The sequence below is a fragment of the Phyllobates terribilis genome, unplaced genomic scaffold (genome assembly GCF_046119375.1).
Source record: "Phyllobates terribilis strain yellow unplaced genomic scaffold, ASM4611937v1 Scaffold_9__5_contigs__length_417890890, whole genome shotgun sequence".
NCBI lineage: Eukaryota > Metazoa > Chordata > Amphibia > Anura > Dendrobatidae > Phyllobates > Phyllobates terribilis.
In genome coordinates this window covers 103,866,489-103,882,517 of record NW_027362769.1, presented here as the reverse complement: position 1 = coordinate 103,882,517, position 16,029 = coordinate 103,866,489, and the positions used below count along the sequence as shown (strand labels likewise).

The 16,029-nt window shown below is 42.2% G+C and overlaps 1 protein-coding gene across 1 annotated transcript in view; it reads left to right on the top strand.

Annotated features, from left to right (window-relative positions):
- The window catches only part of AGPS (alkylglycerone phosphate synthase), a 205,768-nt gene that overhangs the window by 84,877 nt on the left and 104,862 nt on the right, over nucleotides 1-16,029 (top strand). The window contains exon 10 of the mRNA XM_073646879.1: nucleotides 7,995-8,103. Within this exon, the coding sequence (XP_073502980.1) occupies nucleotides 7,995-8,103 (109 nt within the window). The remainder of the gene's footprint in view (nucleotides 1-7,994; nucleotides 8,104-16,029) is intronic.

The window sequence follows — 16,029 nt, the reverse complement described above, 5'->3', positions numbered from 1 at the left end:
AACTGGCGGCTCTTTCTTGCTCGCCTCCTTTTCTGGAGTTTCTCCCGGATCGCGTGGTGCTTCGCACACGGGGCGACTTTCTACCTAAGGAGGTGTCACAATTTCATGTTAACCAGGATATTGTGTTGCCCTCGCTCTGTCCGGAACCGAGGAATGTGAAGGAACGGGCCTTGCACTCATTGGATTTAGTGCGGGCTTTGAAGTTCTATTTGTCTATTACTCAAGGTTTTCGGAAATCGGACTCTGTTTGTGATTCCAGCAGGTCGTCGGCGTGGTCAACGAGCTTCCAAGGACACTATAGCTCGATGGATTCGGTCGGCCATTTTAGAGGCTTACCGACTCAAGGGCGAATCTTGTCCAATTAAGATTCGAGCTCACTCCACGAGAGCTGTGGGTTCATCGTGGGCTTTTCATCAAGGGGCCTCGGCAGCTCAACTCTGCCGGGCGGCTACCTGGCGCTCCGTCCACACTTTTACAAAGTTTTATAAGGTGGACGTCAGTGCTTCCGCTGATGCAGCCTTAGGACGTAGGGTCCTGCAGGCGGCTGTAGTTTAAGTTATCGTTAACTTGTATTTAGCGCTAGTTGCGCATTTTTCTAGGTTGTTGGGATTCTGCCTCTGTTGGTTTTTTCCCACCCTTAATTTTTGGACTGCTTTGGGACGTCCCACTAGTAATGACTGTGTCTCCCTTCCTTCCATCTGCTGCTGAAAGACGGATTTTGGTAAGACCTTACCTGTAAAATCCTTTTCAGCGAAGGAAGGAAGGGAGACACAGCTCCCTCCCATGGCAGAAGTGTGTTGTTGTGTTTTCAGATGCAGCGTGACCCTTCTCTGATAGCGATTATCTGGGCTGAGGTCGGCGCGCTAAGGCTCTGTTCCAGCATTGCCAGCTCATCGCAGTGGTCAGGTCCAGTGAGTAGTACCTGGGACTGTGTGGTTTTTTCTGTTATATGCATAACCTGTCTCTTGTTTTTTCTCTGAAGTTCTTCAGAAGGGGTTATGTTGCTCCGCTGGTGATATTTGCTCTTCCTTAGCTTGTGTACGGACTGGAGAGCTGGAGTAGGAGGAGCCCAAGCTGGAGGGGCCGGACAACACTCTTTTTTAATCTGAGGTGTTCTATCCTATGTGGGCTCTGCCTACCCACTAGTAATGACTGTGTCTCCCTTCCTTCCTTCGCTGAAAAGGATTTTACAGGTAAGGTCTTACCAAAATCCGTCTTTCTGCAGAAAGAAGGCAGTTCTTAGAAAAGTACAATTTTTATAGGGGCTATATCCCCTCCTAAGCGTAATTAATTTATACTGTCAGTTTAAGCTGACCCAGTCTATTCTAACTCCATAATTAAGCTGCAAGTGTAGGCTGCTTGAGACTCTGTTTCTATGGCTGTTTCTATGTACCAGTACTCACAGAAAGATTTCATCAGATAGCTTAACTCGACTGCAGAGGCATGTATGAAGATTCCAGGAGGTTTATTTTCAAGCTGAATTCTTGTGGCTGTGCACAATTACAGTTGGTAAAAAAGACTATTGTGAACCAGAGCTGCAAGACATGAGGTTCTTAAGATGGCTTACACAGAATGAGGAAGAAGGGAGGGGTTGCTGACGTCAGACGTAGGGAGGCAGACAGGGAGAGAGGGAGGACAAACTTCTAAAAGGCAAACTTTATTGCATAGCACCCAGGTCTGTGGAGTCGGAAAGCCAAACCTCCGTCTCCAACTCCGACTCCTCAATTTCTGTGGCTCTGACTCCGACTCCCTCATTCATTGCTCATGTTTAAGTGATAAATTTACTGTAGCACAGATTAATCTCAGCTAAAAGTCTAGACCCTTAGATCAGGAATAGGACAGACATTTATAGGACATTTCATAACTTTCCCAAATTCTTCTGAAAAAAATATTCCCCACAAACTGCATTGATCTACTGTACCCAATTTATTATATATTTTAGGAGTTGGAGTCTGTCAATTTTATACTGACACCGACACCTACTCCGACTCCACAGCCCTGTTATCAACATACTGTATGATTCCCAAGTCATGGGACATGACTGAGTCACTTTAAATGTTTAAGTTCTCTCCTGTTTATAAGTAAGCATGCTTGGTTCTGCCGAGCTTGCATGCTTGGTTCTGCCGAGCTTGCATGCTTGGTTCTGCCGAGCTTGCATGTTTGGTTTGCTCAGTGCACAAAGGGCTGGACAGGCGTTACAAATAGCAGTACGTACATTAAATTGACAGTCGATCATGATAGACAAATTCCCTAACGTGTGAATTGTGCATTTTCTAAGCAGATTTCATGCATATTACAGGTTATGCACGATCCCTTGACTATGGATGTATTTAGTAATAATACTAATATAAAACCCTTTGCATCGCTTCACTATACTAGCTGGTACGCTGAAGCTGGTGCAGATGGACCCGTTACTTGTGCTCAATATAGTCTATTTTATTGGTGTTTCCAGGATCTGAGGACATAAGGGCACCGGTAGAGTCAGACACATTACACCACAGCAGCACTTTACTTAGTTGCGTTGCTCTCAAAGGGCTTTGTCACATTTCCTATCATTTTTCATTTTACCTTTATCTTGGCGGTTAAGAATGGAGCACCCAAATATAGCTCGGTAAAATGCTTAGGTTGTAGACTTTTAAAACTCTTGTGTGTAGGTTCAATATATTGTGACACCAGAGGCGTCCGGTGGATCTGTGAAGATTGAATTTATGAAACAAAAATAATTCCTGGTCCACACGTGCTGGGCCTATAGGGGCAAGAGTCAAATCAATACAATCCTTTTATCACCACATTGAGTACAGTCGCAGCTCCTATTGTTTCTGGAGCGGACACTAGTACATTGTGGTGGAAATTCTGAATATATTTTTTAATTATGATCACTACTATTCGCAATTGTGTGTATGTATATGTATGTATGTATATATATATTATATATATATATATATATATATATATATATATATATATATATATATATATATATATAATATATTAAAAAAAAAAAAAAAAAAAAGTCCTTTTGTAGTGCTTTTCATCCTTTTTATTCCTTGTCGGTAATGTTATATTCTCTGGGACTCCTTGCGTCCGTTTGCGGTCTGTTTTTTGTGCGTCGGTTCTGTTTTGTGCCGCCTGAAGGATGACCTTACTACTTTTTTTATTAATTGCTTAACGGTTTCCGTACCATGATATGGTAATGAAAGACTGGACATGTGCACAGCAATTTTGTTTTTACATTAATTTGCATTATGTTCATTTTTTTGTATGGATGTTTCGCCACGCTTTCTCAGGCGGCATTCGCCTGAAAAAGACGTTTTGTGCAAACACCCTTCACTTCCTTCCATACTTGGATGACACATGGGTAAAATGATAGACATAACATTAATGGGTGAAAATGGACCATCACATGAAAAAAAAAAACTTTTTTGTAGACTATTGTGTGAACATGGCCTTAGGTGGACTTATAATTGCATTTATTGTTTTTCTATCGAAAAGTAAGTTGCACAATGTTATGCGACCAAAGTTGTCATTTTGTGCCAAATTAAAGGCCACCATGCAATATTAAAGTTAGACAAACTGGTCAATATCATTGGGAGTGGCTGACCATCTAATGTGTATAAGGACCTCCTGAATCTCCACTGACAGATGGTGTTGGGTGGGGAAGAATCCAGTCTGTTTGATTTTAACCCTGAATCCTTTAGCTCTCCCCGGATAGAGGCGTTTGGCAGCACCTCTCTCATGGGGAAGACAGAAGCTCTCTGCCAAGTGTACGGCCTTAAAGGGAATCTGTCACCAGGTTTTTGCTACCACATCTGAGAGCAGCATAATGTAGGCAAAGAGACCCTGAATCCAATGATGTATCACTTGTTTACTGGGTGCAGCCGTTTTGACACAGAGTTTTTAGAATTGGCAATGTAGCAGAGCTGAGAAACCTGCCCCCACCAGACTCTGTGTATATATTGTCTATTTACAGTGAGTTGTTTATCACAGGAGGGGGCGAAGTTGGACTTGCAAGCACTGCCAGCTACTCACAGCAATGATAATCACCTGGTGATAAAACCTTCAGTTTTAGTAAACAAGATCATACAGCTTGATAAGTGACACATTGTTGAATTCTGTGTTTTTAACCTGCACAGAATGCTGTCCTCAGATTACATAGCAAAAACCTGCTGACAGATTCCCTTTTAAGTGTTCACTCGCATGGGAAAACCATGCACAAAGCCTGAACAGCTTCAGACACCATCTTTATGGTTATATCACCATATTCCCACTTAACTGGAATCTGTCACCAAATTTTTGATGTCTGAGAAAAGCATGATGTAGGGGCTGAGACCCTGATTCCAGTGATGTCACTTACTGAGCTGATTGCTGCAGTTTTGATGAAGTCTCTATCTCTACACCATGCTGCTCTCGGATTTGGTGGCAAAAACCTGATGACAGATTCACTTTAAAAGCAATACATCTGGAGCGAATACGTCCTTAATGCTTCTTAATATTCATGTAATGGACTCTGCCATTTCACTGTTTACACTTCGAAGGCTGAACTCTGCGGTGAAAATCTGCAGCATAAATTGAAAAATCTGTATACTAGGCTATTACATTGCTGATTTTCATCCTACAATTTCATTTTGTAAAATCAGCAGCTTATAAACTAAACACAAACAAGCTCTAAAGGACGACATTAGATTAAAGGGAATCTGTCAGCAGGGTTTTGCTATCTCATCTGAGAAAAGCATAATGTAGGCAAAGAGAATCTGAATCCAGCCATGTATCACTTAGATTACTGGGTGCAGCCGTTCTGACACAATCAGAGCTTTAAGATTTAGCAATGCAGCAGAGTTGAGGAATCTAACCCCGCCCACACCAGGCTGTGTATATACTATGTCCATAGACAGTGAGCTGCCTATCACAGGAGGGGTCGGAGTCCGGCCAGAAGCCACAGCTGCTGTGTCCCAGCAATGATAAGCTCCTGGTGCTAAAGCAATCATTGCAAGCAAACAAAACCATGAAAGAGGCATCTCTGAAATCTGTGTTTTAACCCCTACCTCATGCTGTCTTCAGATTACAAAGCAAAAACCTGCTGAGATTCCTTTTTAAAATCATCCAAACACAACAGTTTTGGCTGGAATGATGTGCACTTTAAATGTAAACTCCTGATATTTTAGTTCTCAGGGGATTTAAGCTGCTTCCACAGATTGCTGTCAGTGTCTTCCTTTCCACTGAAAACGCAGGTATAGTCACCCGAGCTGAGCTCCGCCTGACCAGAAGCAATGATGTCACCGACCTTTAGTGATCTGACCACTGCGGTTGCTGATCGGCTGCAGGGTCAGTACTCTGCAACAGTGGTCAAATCAACGGTGGTTGTGACGCCATTGCTTCTGGTCTGACGGAACACGGGGGTTCCAGGAGCGTGGCGTGAAGGGGAGAGTGTAGCTGTTGTTACTGGTTTACCGCCATGGCTCCCAAGTGGCAGATTTAACATTACAGCAGAGAACCCCTTTAATTTTCTGGTTCACGTAAATATAACTAGTGTGACTTTTTAACATTGTAATAAAATGTGTGCGTCTTTGTGTGTTGTGAACATCACCAGGTTATTTGCAGTGGGAAACGTCTCCAAACGTTTCTAGACTTTAACACAAATGGAGGTGAAGTTTTCCCAGTGCTCCAGACCTTCTCTGGAAGGCGTTGTGCAGGCTTTGATGTAACGAGGATTTTAGTCCCTTGTATCTTGAGGTTTTCTGGAAAGAGGGACCCATTTGAAGAAGGTTAAAAATGAGTAATCAGTGGTTGGATTCCAAGGGGAGAGGAGATATTTTAATTGGCAGAGATTGAGGACTATATGGAAGCAATCTTTCCAATAAAATGTCTTAACTTTTCCTTCCATGTCTTACGTTTATCTAGGAATTTGCAGTTAATCATTTTGTAGATAAATGACTGAAATGCTCCCACGCGTTTCATACCCTGGTCACGATGTTTACTTATAATTTTATTAAATGTCTATGCTGTGTACTTTACTAAGGCCCACCATACGTATTAAATGTGCTTCAGGTGAACAGATGGGACAGCGGGCAGCCACCTTGGCCCACTCTCCCGTACACAGGAGCACTCATTCGCCCGAACGCTCCTGTGTTCTCTAGGAGAAAGTCACTGCAACCACACATATCTCATCTCATAGTATCTTAACACCGGACCTGCCAGCTTGATATTTACCCTGACAGTAAATTGTCCAGGGCTCCCATACACATTACACTGTCGAGTCAAAAATACTCCTACACCTCCAAAGATCATAAATAAAGCAATGTGTAATCTGGTGTCCAAAACGAGGTGTAAGATAGACAAAGTAAAAGGGACAAACAGCAAAAAAAAAGAAACAACAAAATGGTAATAAGCCCACTGAAAGTTTCCTTTTCTTTGTCATTAGGCACGGAATGCTGAACCCGTCATTAGTCTAATCTTTATGGGAGACCTAAGACTTAAAATGCATTTACACTGGAAGATTAAAAAGAGCGGGCTTTGATTTGGGCTAAGGCGATTGTGAAGGAAAGGGGAGAAGGTGACCTGTTACACCAGCTGTTGTTGAATTCTGGTGAACCTCTGTATAGAAAGGTGCTAACTTTTGCTGTAATTCTACCTGATAATGAGATAAACCACGAAAAAAGTGTTTGTAAGAATGGGAAGTACGAGTCTATTATTAGGCCTGTGTATATTCAAGATTTCTGAATTTCTGTTTTTATATAAATATAGTGACAAGGATACATGAGGGCATATAGTTAGATGGAAAGCAAGCAGGTGTGAGGGTGCACGGACTTCCTAAGCCAAAAAGTAGGTGGGAGGGTGCACAGAGTTCCTAGGCCAAAAAGTAGGTGGGAGGGTGCACAGAGTTCCTAGGCCAAAAAGTAGGTGGGAGGGTGCAAAGAGTTCCTAGGCCGGAGTAGGTGGGAGGGTGCACAGAGTTCCTAGGCCGCTGTAAGGGTGCACCAAGTATCTCATTAGAATATTTGAATAAAGAACTATTTTTGGCAAATATAGCAACAGATTTTGAAACTAAAATGTTATTTATTTGTTAGAGCTATGTCAACTGCATAGTGCTGTGCTTGGTTTTAACAGTCATTTTGTGCTGACAGATTCCCTTTAACATGAAAATGTGATTTAAAGGGAACCTGTCACCATGGAAAACACTATTTACCTGCACATATACGGTTAATCTGCAATTAAATAGCCTTCCAATGCTTCCTGGCCACCTCACTGTAAGTGCAGCTACCTGGAGAAATTGAACTTATTTCCTCCCGTTAGCTGCTGGCTTTCAGTCATGTCGCAGCTCACTCTACCGTATGCACGCCCTGACACTGTGACAGCTTGATCTACACAGATATGCTGCAGAGTGATCTGTCAATCAAAGTGTCGAGGCATTCTTACAGCCAAAGCTCACATTATAGTTAGCGGCGACTCTTGCCGCTCCACGACTGAAAGCCGGCGGCTCCCTGGAGGAAAGAAGTTAATTTTCTCCTGTTAGCTGCTCTTTCAGTAAGACTTCCGGCCACCATTGTAATGCTATGAACCTGTAGATCCCCCCACACACACACACATCTGCAGGTAAATATCATTTTCCGAGATGACAAGTTCCCTTTAAACAATAGGTCGATTTTTGGTAACACATTCCCTTTAAGGACAAAAATATTGCACACCAGTAAAGGCATTTATTGGATAGATTTGCATTGATGAGTGAAAGATAAGATTTCTCGGCTGTTAGTGAGGTACAATCATGTTAGCTGCATCATCGTACATTTATTCCCACCCTCCGTAGAAAGGATCAGATCCATTCATACATGCTGAACTCATCAGAATTGTGCCGGATGCCCAGTTATTGTCATACAGCTTCTCGGCAGGTGGCAGGTATATTATATTTTGGTACAATATTACATATTTACATCGTTGCTATATTGAAGCTTGTTTGCATTTTTTTACACTTCACGTCTCATTTATTTAATATTTTGCAGGTTGTGCACTTAAAGGTTGTAACTCCCAAAGGAATCGTAGAAAAAAGCTGCCAGGGGCCTCGGATGTCAACAGGACCAGATATTTACCATTTCATTATGGGATCTGAAGGTACGGCCGGTATATTGTTTTTATTGGAGGAGGAGCAGATTAATGTACGTAGCGTCTGAAGTGTACTCGTACTTCACAATATCAAAAAGGGTCAAAAGTCCAAGGAAAAAAGCTTTAAGAATTCACTTTTGGTCTGTAGATTTTTCCCCCATCGCTTCCACCATTAGGAGCAGTAGAGCTTTTTTTCGTAAGGCTTTTAGGTTTATTCTCTGATTTGCAGTCAGTGTTTTTCTTTGCCGTTTCTACAGTAAAAATAAAATCTACGTGTACCATTGTCACCAGCTTTGTTTGCTGCCCTGATTTCCATAGCAGTCAGTAATTCCGGGGAGGCATGTTTGGATAAGGTACATATAATGTTCCAGAGTTTTCACCTGTGCTTTTCCGAGGAGAGCGGCAGAGAATGATGGCAGACGAAAGGCATTCTTCATGTGAATGATGATTGTGCGGTGACTGAACCCATATGGGGACTTTATTTCCAAAAATGTTGAAATAGCAACACAAATATAAAGACTCAAAAAAAAATAGTGCTGAGATAACAGCATAAAATTCTGAAAATGTTGCCCTTTAGTTAATGGTGGCAGTTCCTCTCCCATGCCAGTTTATCTATGCCCCCTATTTTCAGGGTGTGATGGTATTTTAGTCTAAGGAGTAAAGTTTTTCCTTGTGGAGAATGCCATAATGAGACTTATACATAGTAACATAGTAACATAGTTTTTAAGGTTGAAGGAAGACTAAGTCCATCTAGTTCAACCCATAGCCTAACATGTTGATCCAGAGGAAGGCAAAAAAAAACCATGTGGCAAACACCAAGCTCCACATTGGGGAAAATAATTCCTTCCTGACTCCATACAACAATCAGACTAGTTCCCTGGATCGACGCCCTATCAAGGAATCTAGTATTTATAACCTGTAATATTATACTTTTTAAGAAAGGCATCCATGCCCTTCTTAAATTTTAGTAGTGAATCACTCATTACAACATCATGCGGCAGAGAGTTCCATAGTCTCACTGCTCTTACAGTAAAGAATCCGCGTCTGTGATTATGATTAAGGCTGTGTTCACACGATGCGTATTTCATGCGTTTCCGCGGCGTTTTTTCAGTTGCGTAAACGCCGCGGAAACGCATGAAAAACGCATGGTAGAAGGGAAGCAATGTTCCCCAATGGAAATCCGCATGTGCTGTGCCCATGATGCGGATTTTTCCGCAGCGTTAACGCTGCGGTCAAAAATCCGCAGCATGTCAATTAATTTTGCGGAAACGCGGCAATTTCGCCGCCATTGACTTGCATTAGAACGCGCCAATTCCGCAAGACAGCATTTGTACTTGCGTAATTGGTGCGTTCTAATGTGCGGATGGTACCCGGGTGTGGAGGAGAGGAGAGTCTCATCCACACCCAGGTACCATTAAAAAAGCTGTAAAAAGAAGAATAAAATAAAAAATAAATGTATTCTTACCTTCTGTCGGCCCGCGCAGCGCTCCCGCTTGGTTCCCGGCACTTGCAGTGAGTTGTAGGACCTGCGGTGCCGTCAGAGTCATGTGACGGGTCACGTGACGCTGACGTCGGCAGGTCTTTCAATTCAAAGTTGCCGGCGAGGGAGAACAGATTGAGCAGGACAGCGCGGGCCATCGGAGGTAAGTATATACACTCTCTCGGTTCACACTGTATAAATCCATGCTGTTTGCATGGATTTATATAGTGTGACCTAGTTATCAAGCACTTTCCAGGTGATGCTTGTCAAGCGCTTGTGAATCTGCATGCGGAAACGCATGTGAATCTGCATGTGGATCCGCATGTATTCTGCAGGAAAAACGCATGCACAATCTGCATGCGTTTTTTCTGCCAGGGAGATGCAGAAATGATGCAGAAATTTTCTGCTTCATTTCTGCATCGTGTGCACATACCCTAAACCTTCTTTCCTCCAGACGTAGAAGATGCCCCCTTGTCCCCGTCTCAGGCCTCAGAGTAAAAAGATCAGTAGAAAGGTCTTTGTACTGTCCCCTCATATACTTGTACATAGTAATAAGATCACCCCTAAGCCTTCTTTTTTCCACAGTAAATAACCCCAAGTGTAATAACCTGTCTTGGTATTGCAGACCCCCCAGTCCTCTAATAACCTTGGTCGCTCTTCTCTGCACCCGCTCTAGTTCAGCTATGTCTTTCTTATACACCGGAGACCAGAACTGTACACAGTATTCTAAGTGTGGTCGCACTAGTGACTTGTATAGAGGTAAAATTATGTTCTCCTCCTGAGCATCTATGCCTCTTTTAATGCATCCATTATTTTATTTGCCTTTGCAGCAGCTGCCTGACACTGGCTACCAAACGTGACCTTGTCATCCACCAATACACCCAGGTCTTTTTCAGTGACAGTTTTGCCCAGTGATTTACAATTAAGCATATAATTATACATTTTATTTCCTCTGCCCAAGTGCATTACCTTACATTTATCCCCATTAAAGCTCATTTGCCATTTATTAGCCCAAGCTTCTAGTTTACATAGATCCTCCTGTAATATAAAATTGTCCTCCTCTGTATTGATTACCCTGCAGAGTTTAGTGTCATCTGCAAATATTGAAATACTACTCTGTATGCCCCCTACAAGGTCATTAATAAATATGTTAAAAAGAAGGGGGCCCAATGCTGACCCCTGTGGTACCCCACTGTTAACTGAGACCCAGTCTGAGTGTTTTCCATTAATAACCACCCTTTGTTTCCTATCACTGAGCCAGTTCTTAACCCACATAAATATATTTTCCCCTATCCCCATTGTTCTCATTTTATGTATCAACCTTGTGTGTGGAACCGTATCAAAAGCTTTTGAAAAGTCCATATACACAACATCCACTGCATTTCCTTGGTCCAGTCCAGAACTTGCCTCCTCATAAAAACTGATCAGATTAGTTTGACAGGAACGGTCCCTCGTAAACCCATGTTGATATTGGGTCATGAGGTTATTCTTCTTCAGATACTCTAGTATAGCATCTCTTAGGAAACCCTCCAGGATTCTACCCACAGTAGAGGTTAAGCTTACTGGCCTATAATTTTGTTTTTTGTCCCCTTTTTGAATATTGGCACCACATTTGCTATACGCTTGTCCTGTGGTACAGTCCCTGTTATTATGGAATCTTTAAAGATTAAAAATAATGGTCTATCTATGACGTTACTTAATTCCTGCAGTACTCGCGGGTGTATCCCATCCGGGCCCGGGGATTTGTCAACTTTAGTGATTTTTAGACGCCGCCGTACTTCCTGCTGGGTTAAGCAAGTGACATTGAGGCTGAGTTCACACGATGCGTATTTCATGCGTTTCCGCGGCGTTTCTGCAGTTGCGTAAACGCCGCGGAAACGCATGAAAAACGCATGGTAGAAGGGAAGCAATGTTCCCCAATGGAAATCCGCATGTGCTGTGCCCATGATGCGGATTTTTCCGCAGCGTGAACGCTGCGGTCAAAAATCCGCAGCATGTCAATTAATTTTGCGGAAACGCGGTGATTTCGCCGCCATTGACTTGCATTAGAACGCGCCAATTCCGCAAGACTGCATCTGTACTTGCGCTATTGGCGCGTTCTAATATGCGGATGGAGAGTCTCATCCACACCCAGGTACCATTAAAAAAGCTGTAAAAAAAGAATAAAATAAAAAATAAATGTATTCTTACCTTCTGTCGGCCCGCGCAGCGCTCCCGCTTGGTTCCCGGCACTTGCAGTGAGTTGTAGGACCTGCGCTGACGTCAGAGTCATGTGACGGGTCACGTGACGCTGACGTCGGCAGGTCTTTCAATTCAAAGTTGCCGGCAGCCGGGAACTTTGTAAAGCAGAACAGCGCGGGCCATCGGAGGTAAGTATATACACTCTCTCGGGTCACACTATATAAATCCATGCTGTTTGCATGGATTTATATAGTGTGACCTAGTTGTCAAGCACTTTCCAGGTGATGCTAAAATCGCCTGGAAAGCGCTTGTGAATCTGCATGTGGATCCGCATGTATTCTGCAGGAAAAACGCATGCACAATCTGCATGCGTTTTTTCTGCCAGGGAGATGCAGAAATGATGCAGAAATTTTCTGCTTCATTTCTGCATCGTGTGCACATACCCTTAATGGAGAATTTTTGTTATCACTGATCATGTTTTCTGTCATGCGTTTTTCTTGTGTAAATACTGTTGAGAAAAAAATCATTTAGCATATTGGCTTTTTCCTCATCCTCATCCACAATTTCACCCAGACTATTTTTAAGGGGGCCAACACTATCATTTTTTAGTTTCTTATTATTTATGTAGTTAAAGAATATTTTGGGGTTATTTTTACTTTCTCTGGCAATGATTCTCTCTGTCTCAATCTTTGCTGCCTTGATTTGGTTTTTACATAATTTATTTAATGCCTCGTCACTACCTACTTGCTTTAGCTCTCTAAATGCTTTCTTTTTGTCACTTATTGCGCCCCTTACAGCTCTATTTGGCCATAGTGGTTTCCTCCTATTTCTAGCATGTTTATTCCCAAGGGGTACATATTGTGCACAGGTCCTATTCAGGATCCTAATAAATGTCTCCCATTTGCTTTGTGTAGCTTTATGTCTCAGGATATCGTCCCAGTTTATTGCACTAACATCATCTCTCAACCGTTGGAAATTTGCTTTCCTGAAGTTTAGTGTCCTTGTAACCCTCTACTACACATCTTATTAAAGGATACATGAAAACGTATTATTTTGTGATCACTATTACCCAAGTGACCCCCAACTCGTATATTTGATATGCGGTCTGGCCTATTGGTTAATATTATGTCTAGCAGTGCCCCCCTTCTTGTTGGGTCCTGAACCAGTTGTGAAAGGTAATTGTCTCTCAAAGTTGTCAAAAACCTATTACCTTTGCTGGAACTACAGGTTTCTGTTCCCCAATGTATTTCAGGGTAGTTGAACTCCCCCATAATAATGACTTCTCCTTGAGTCGCTGCTTCATCTATTTGCTTTATGGGGATATTCTCCGCTGCTTCCATTATTTTTGGAGATTTATAACAAACCCCAATCAGTAATTTATTATTTTTCCTCCTCCCCTTATCTCCACCCACAGGGACTCTAAATTTTCATTAGATTCAGATATATTCTCACGTAAGATGGGTTTTAAGGATGATTTTACATATAAACACCCCCCCCTCGCTTGTTTGTACGGTCATTTCTGAACAGACTATGGCCCTGTAAATTAACTGCCCAGTCATTGCTCTCGCCCAGCCACATCTCAGATATCCCTACCATGTCATAATTATTTTCCAACAAAATTAATTCTAATTCCTCCATTTTGTTGGTGAGGCTTCTGGCATTAGTGTACATGCATCTTATGTATCTCTCTGTACCTCTATTCCTTCTTACTATATTGACTGTTCTAACCCCATCCCCAATTTCTTTATAAGCCATGCGATGCTCCTCTGTGAATTAAAATACTGAAATTACGTCTTTAGAGAGGAACAGAACAGGAACTCTAGTGCCATCTATTCCTAAAAGTCTATATTGACCCTTTAACGGGCCTTGCCACATGGCTAAGGGTGGTATTTTACTAAAAAGGTTAGATTGAGGTTTTTGTTTCCTAGGAATTACTATATATTATGGAAACCCCCCCCCTAATATGCTTTTCTTAGCGTTTTCCTTAAAGGGGTTGGCCACTACTTTTTTTATTGATGGATAGGCCATCAATATATGATTGGTGGGAGTGCGACACTCGGCACCCCCTATAGTAGATCTGTAGCACCCGGCCGCGGCCAATATAGAAATGACGGAGCTGCTGTCTTCTGGCAGCATCCGAGAATCTCCAGCCGGTGCTGGTAACAGCTGATTGGCAGGATTGCCGGGTTTCATACCCCGTCATTCAGATATTGATTACCTATGATTAGGGATGAGTCACATAGTCATATGATACGGACAAGGATCGCACCGCCATGCTCGGACTGGTCATCGGTTCTCCTGACCCGAGAATGACAGCATGTATTTCTATGCACCTGCCGTGCTCCGGTCGGGAGAGCCGATGGCCAGTCCGAGCATTGTGAAGCGATCCTCTTCCGAGTTATACGGCTGTGTGACTCTTCCCTAAAGATAGGCCATCAATGAAAACTTAGTGGGCAACCACTTAAGTCTAGAGCTGCAGAGAATTTCTCAATTGTATATATTAGTTTAAAAGCCCATCGGCAGACTTCCATGGGCAATGGCTTCTTAAGAAGTTAAATAACATCCTAGATCCTCAAGTCTGCCACTTATAGGCCTTTTCCCATGACCTTGAGTTGTACTGAGCTGTCTGAGCCCACTCACACTGCCCAATCCCAGCTGATCGGCTACATCTAGGCCGATCGGCGGTCTTTTAATAGATTGTCTGACCGATCTTCCATGCATACAGAACGATTGTTAATACGATTCTTCTGCTCTCATCTTGAATATCCTGTTCTGTTTACACAAAGCATATTCGCGGGTTGGGCTGACACCCCTCTAATATGTGAGGGCCTTTGGAAACAAACCCAACCAAGAATTCCCTTTTTATAACACACCATTCTGATTTTGTGAAATTTTGCCGTGATCATCAAGGTCCAAAATAACTCTGGTCAAGAGAGGCTTAATGATGATATTTTTTTTTCTTTTTATAATTTTTATTTTACAATTTTATTGTTCTTTTAGGAATCATCCATTTTTTTGTCCAAATCTGATTTGCCTTTTGAATCCATAATTTAAAAAAAATTGCAAAATTATTTATTTCTCACGTTTTTTCTTTTCCTCTGTCTTGCGTCCCCATAGGAGAACAAATCAGGTCATGGCAATAATTTTGATAAATTGCTGGCACTACTATTTTAAGGTGATGAATTAAGAAAGGGGGAAAAAAAGAAAAAAAAAACAACAAGCCTAAGCATTTCTTTGCCTGAACTTGTTGTACATTTTTTTCAGAATGCAGAGCTTCCAGATTTATTGCGCTGACAGTTATATTGCGGTATAATACAATTACATCAGTTGTATATCTTACAGCATAGTTATAATGTTCACAGCCTTTTAAATCCTCCTTACAGTTATGGTGGCATTTATAGCCCATTGACCTTGCGGATAACATTTAATAATGTCACCATAACCTTTTAACCCCTCCGGTTTTGCTGCTTTTTTAAAAAAAAAAATGTTCATCCTGTGCCGGGTTGTGAGGATGAACGGTCTCGGCTTCGTGCGTGTATTTGTAGATGTATATATCAAATTAATTTGCATTCTTCGGCACATAGATCATTGTGAAATCCACGTGTATTATTCTCCTCTTTCCGGGGAAAATTGATGTGTATAAATTGCACACAGCACTCAATAAAGTTCTCTCACTCGTTGTGATCATTTTTAATTTGTCGCTTTATAACTGCTCTCGTATGATTCTAGGCGAGAGGCGAGCGAGGCCCCAAATTAAATCTACAGGAAATATGATTATGTAAGATACTTAAAGTGCAGTTTAAGATGTTTTATGTGACGCTTAATGATTTGCTGGCTAGACCAAAATGACCCAGATTGCCCTGTCGGGGCATAAGTCAGGGTTTGAAGAAGGGGTGCCGACCTGCTCTTGATGCTCACCCCCATTGTTATGGTTTTTAAAGGGGAATTTCCAACCTTCTGACCTGCATCTGCAATGTAGGAACTGCTGTCTGTAGGCAGTATCTCTGGTATGGACATGTCCAATGTATTGTGTTACAGCCACCCCTCCCTATGTGATACGAACATATTTGACAGGAGACATAGTTCTAGAAATAATTTTGAAGGCATCGGAGAGGCTGGAGACTGTACCCTATGCAGGAGCATGCGTGTCGCAGGCGGTGAGAGATCTTCATCTCACTGTAGGAAGAGACACAGAAGATCGGCGCGTAGATTTTAAGGGATGAAATAGTTGATTCGGTCAAAAAAACTGACATCTGATATTCTTGCTGTGGCAA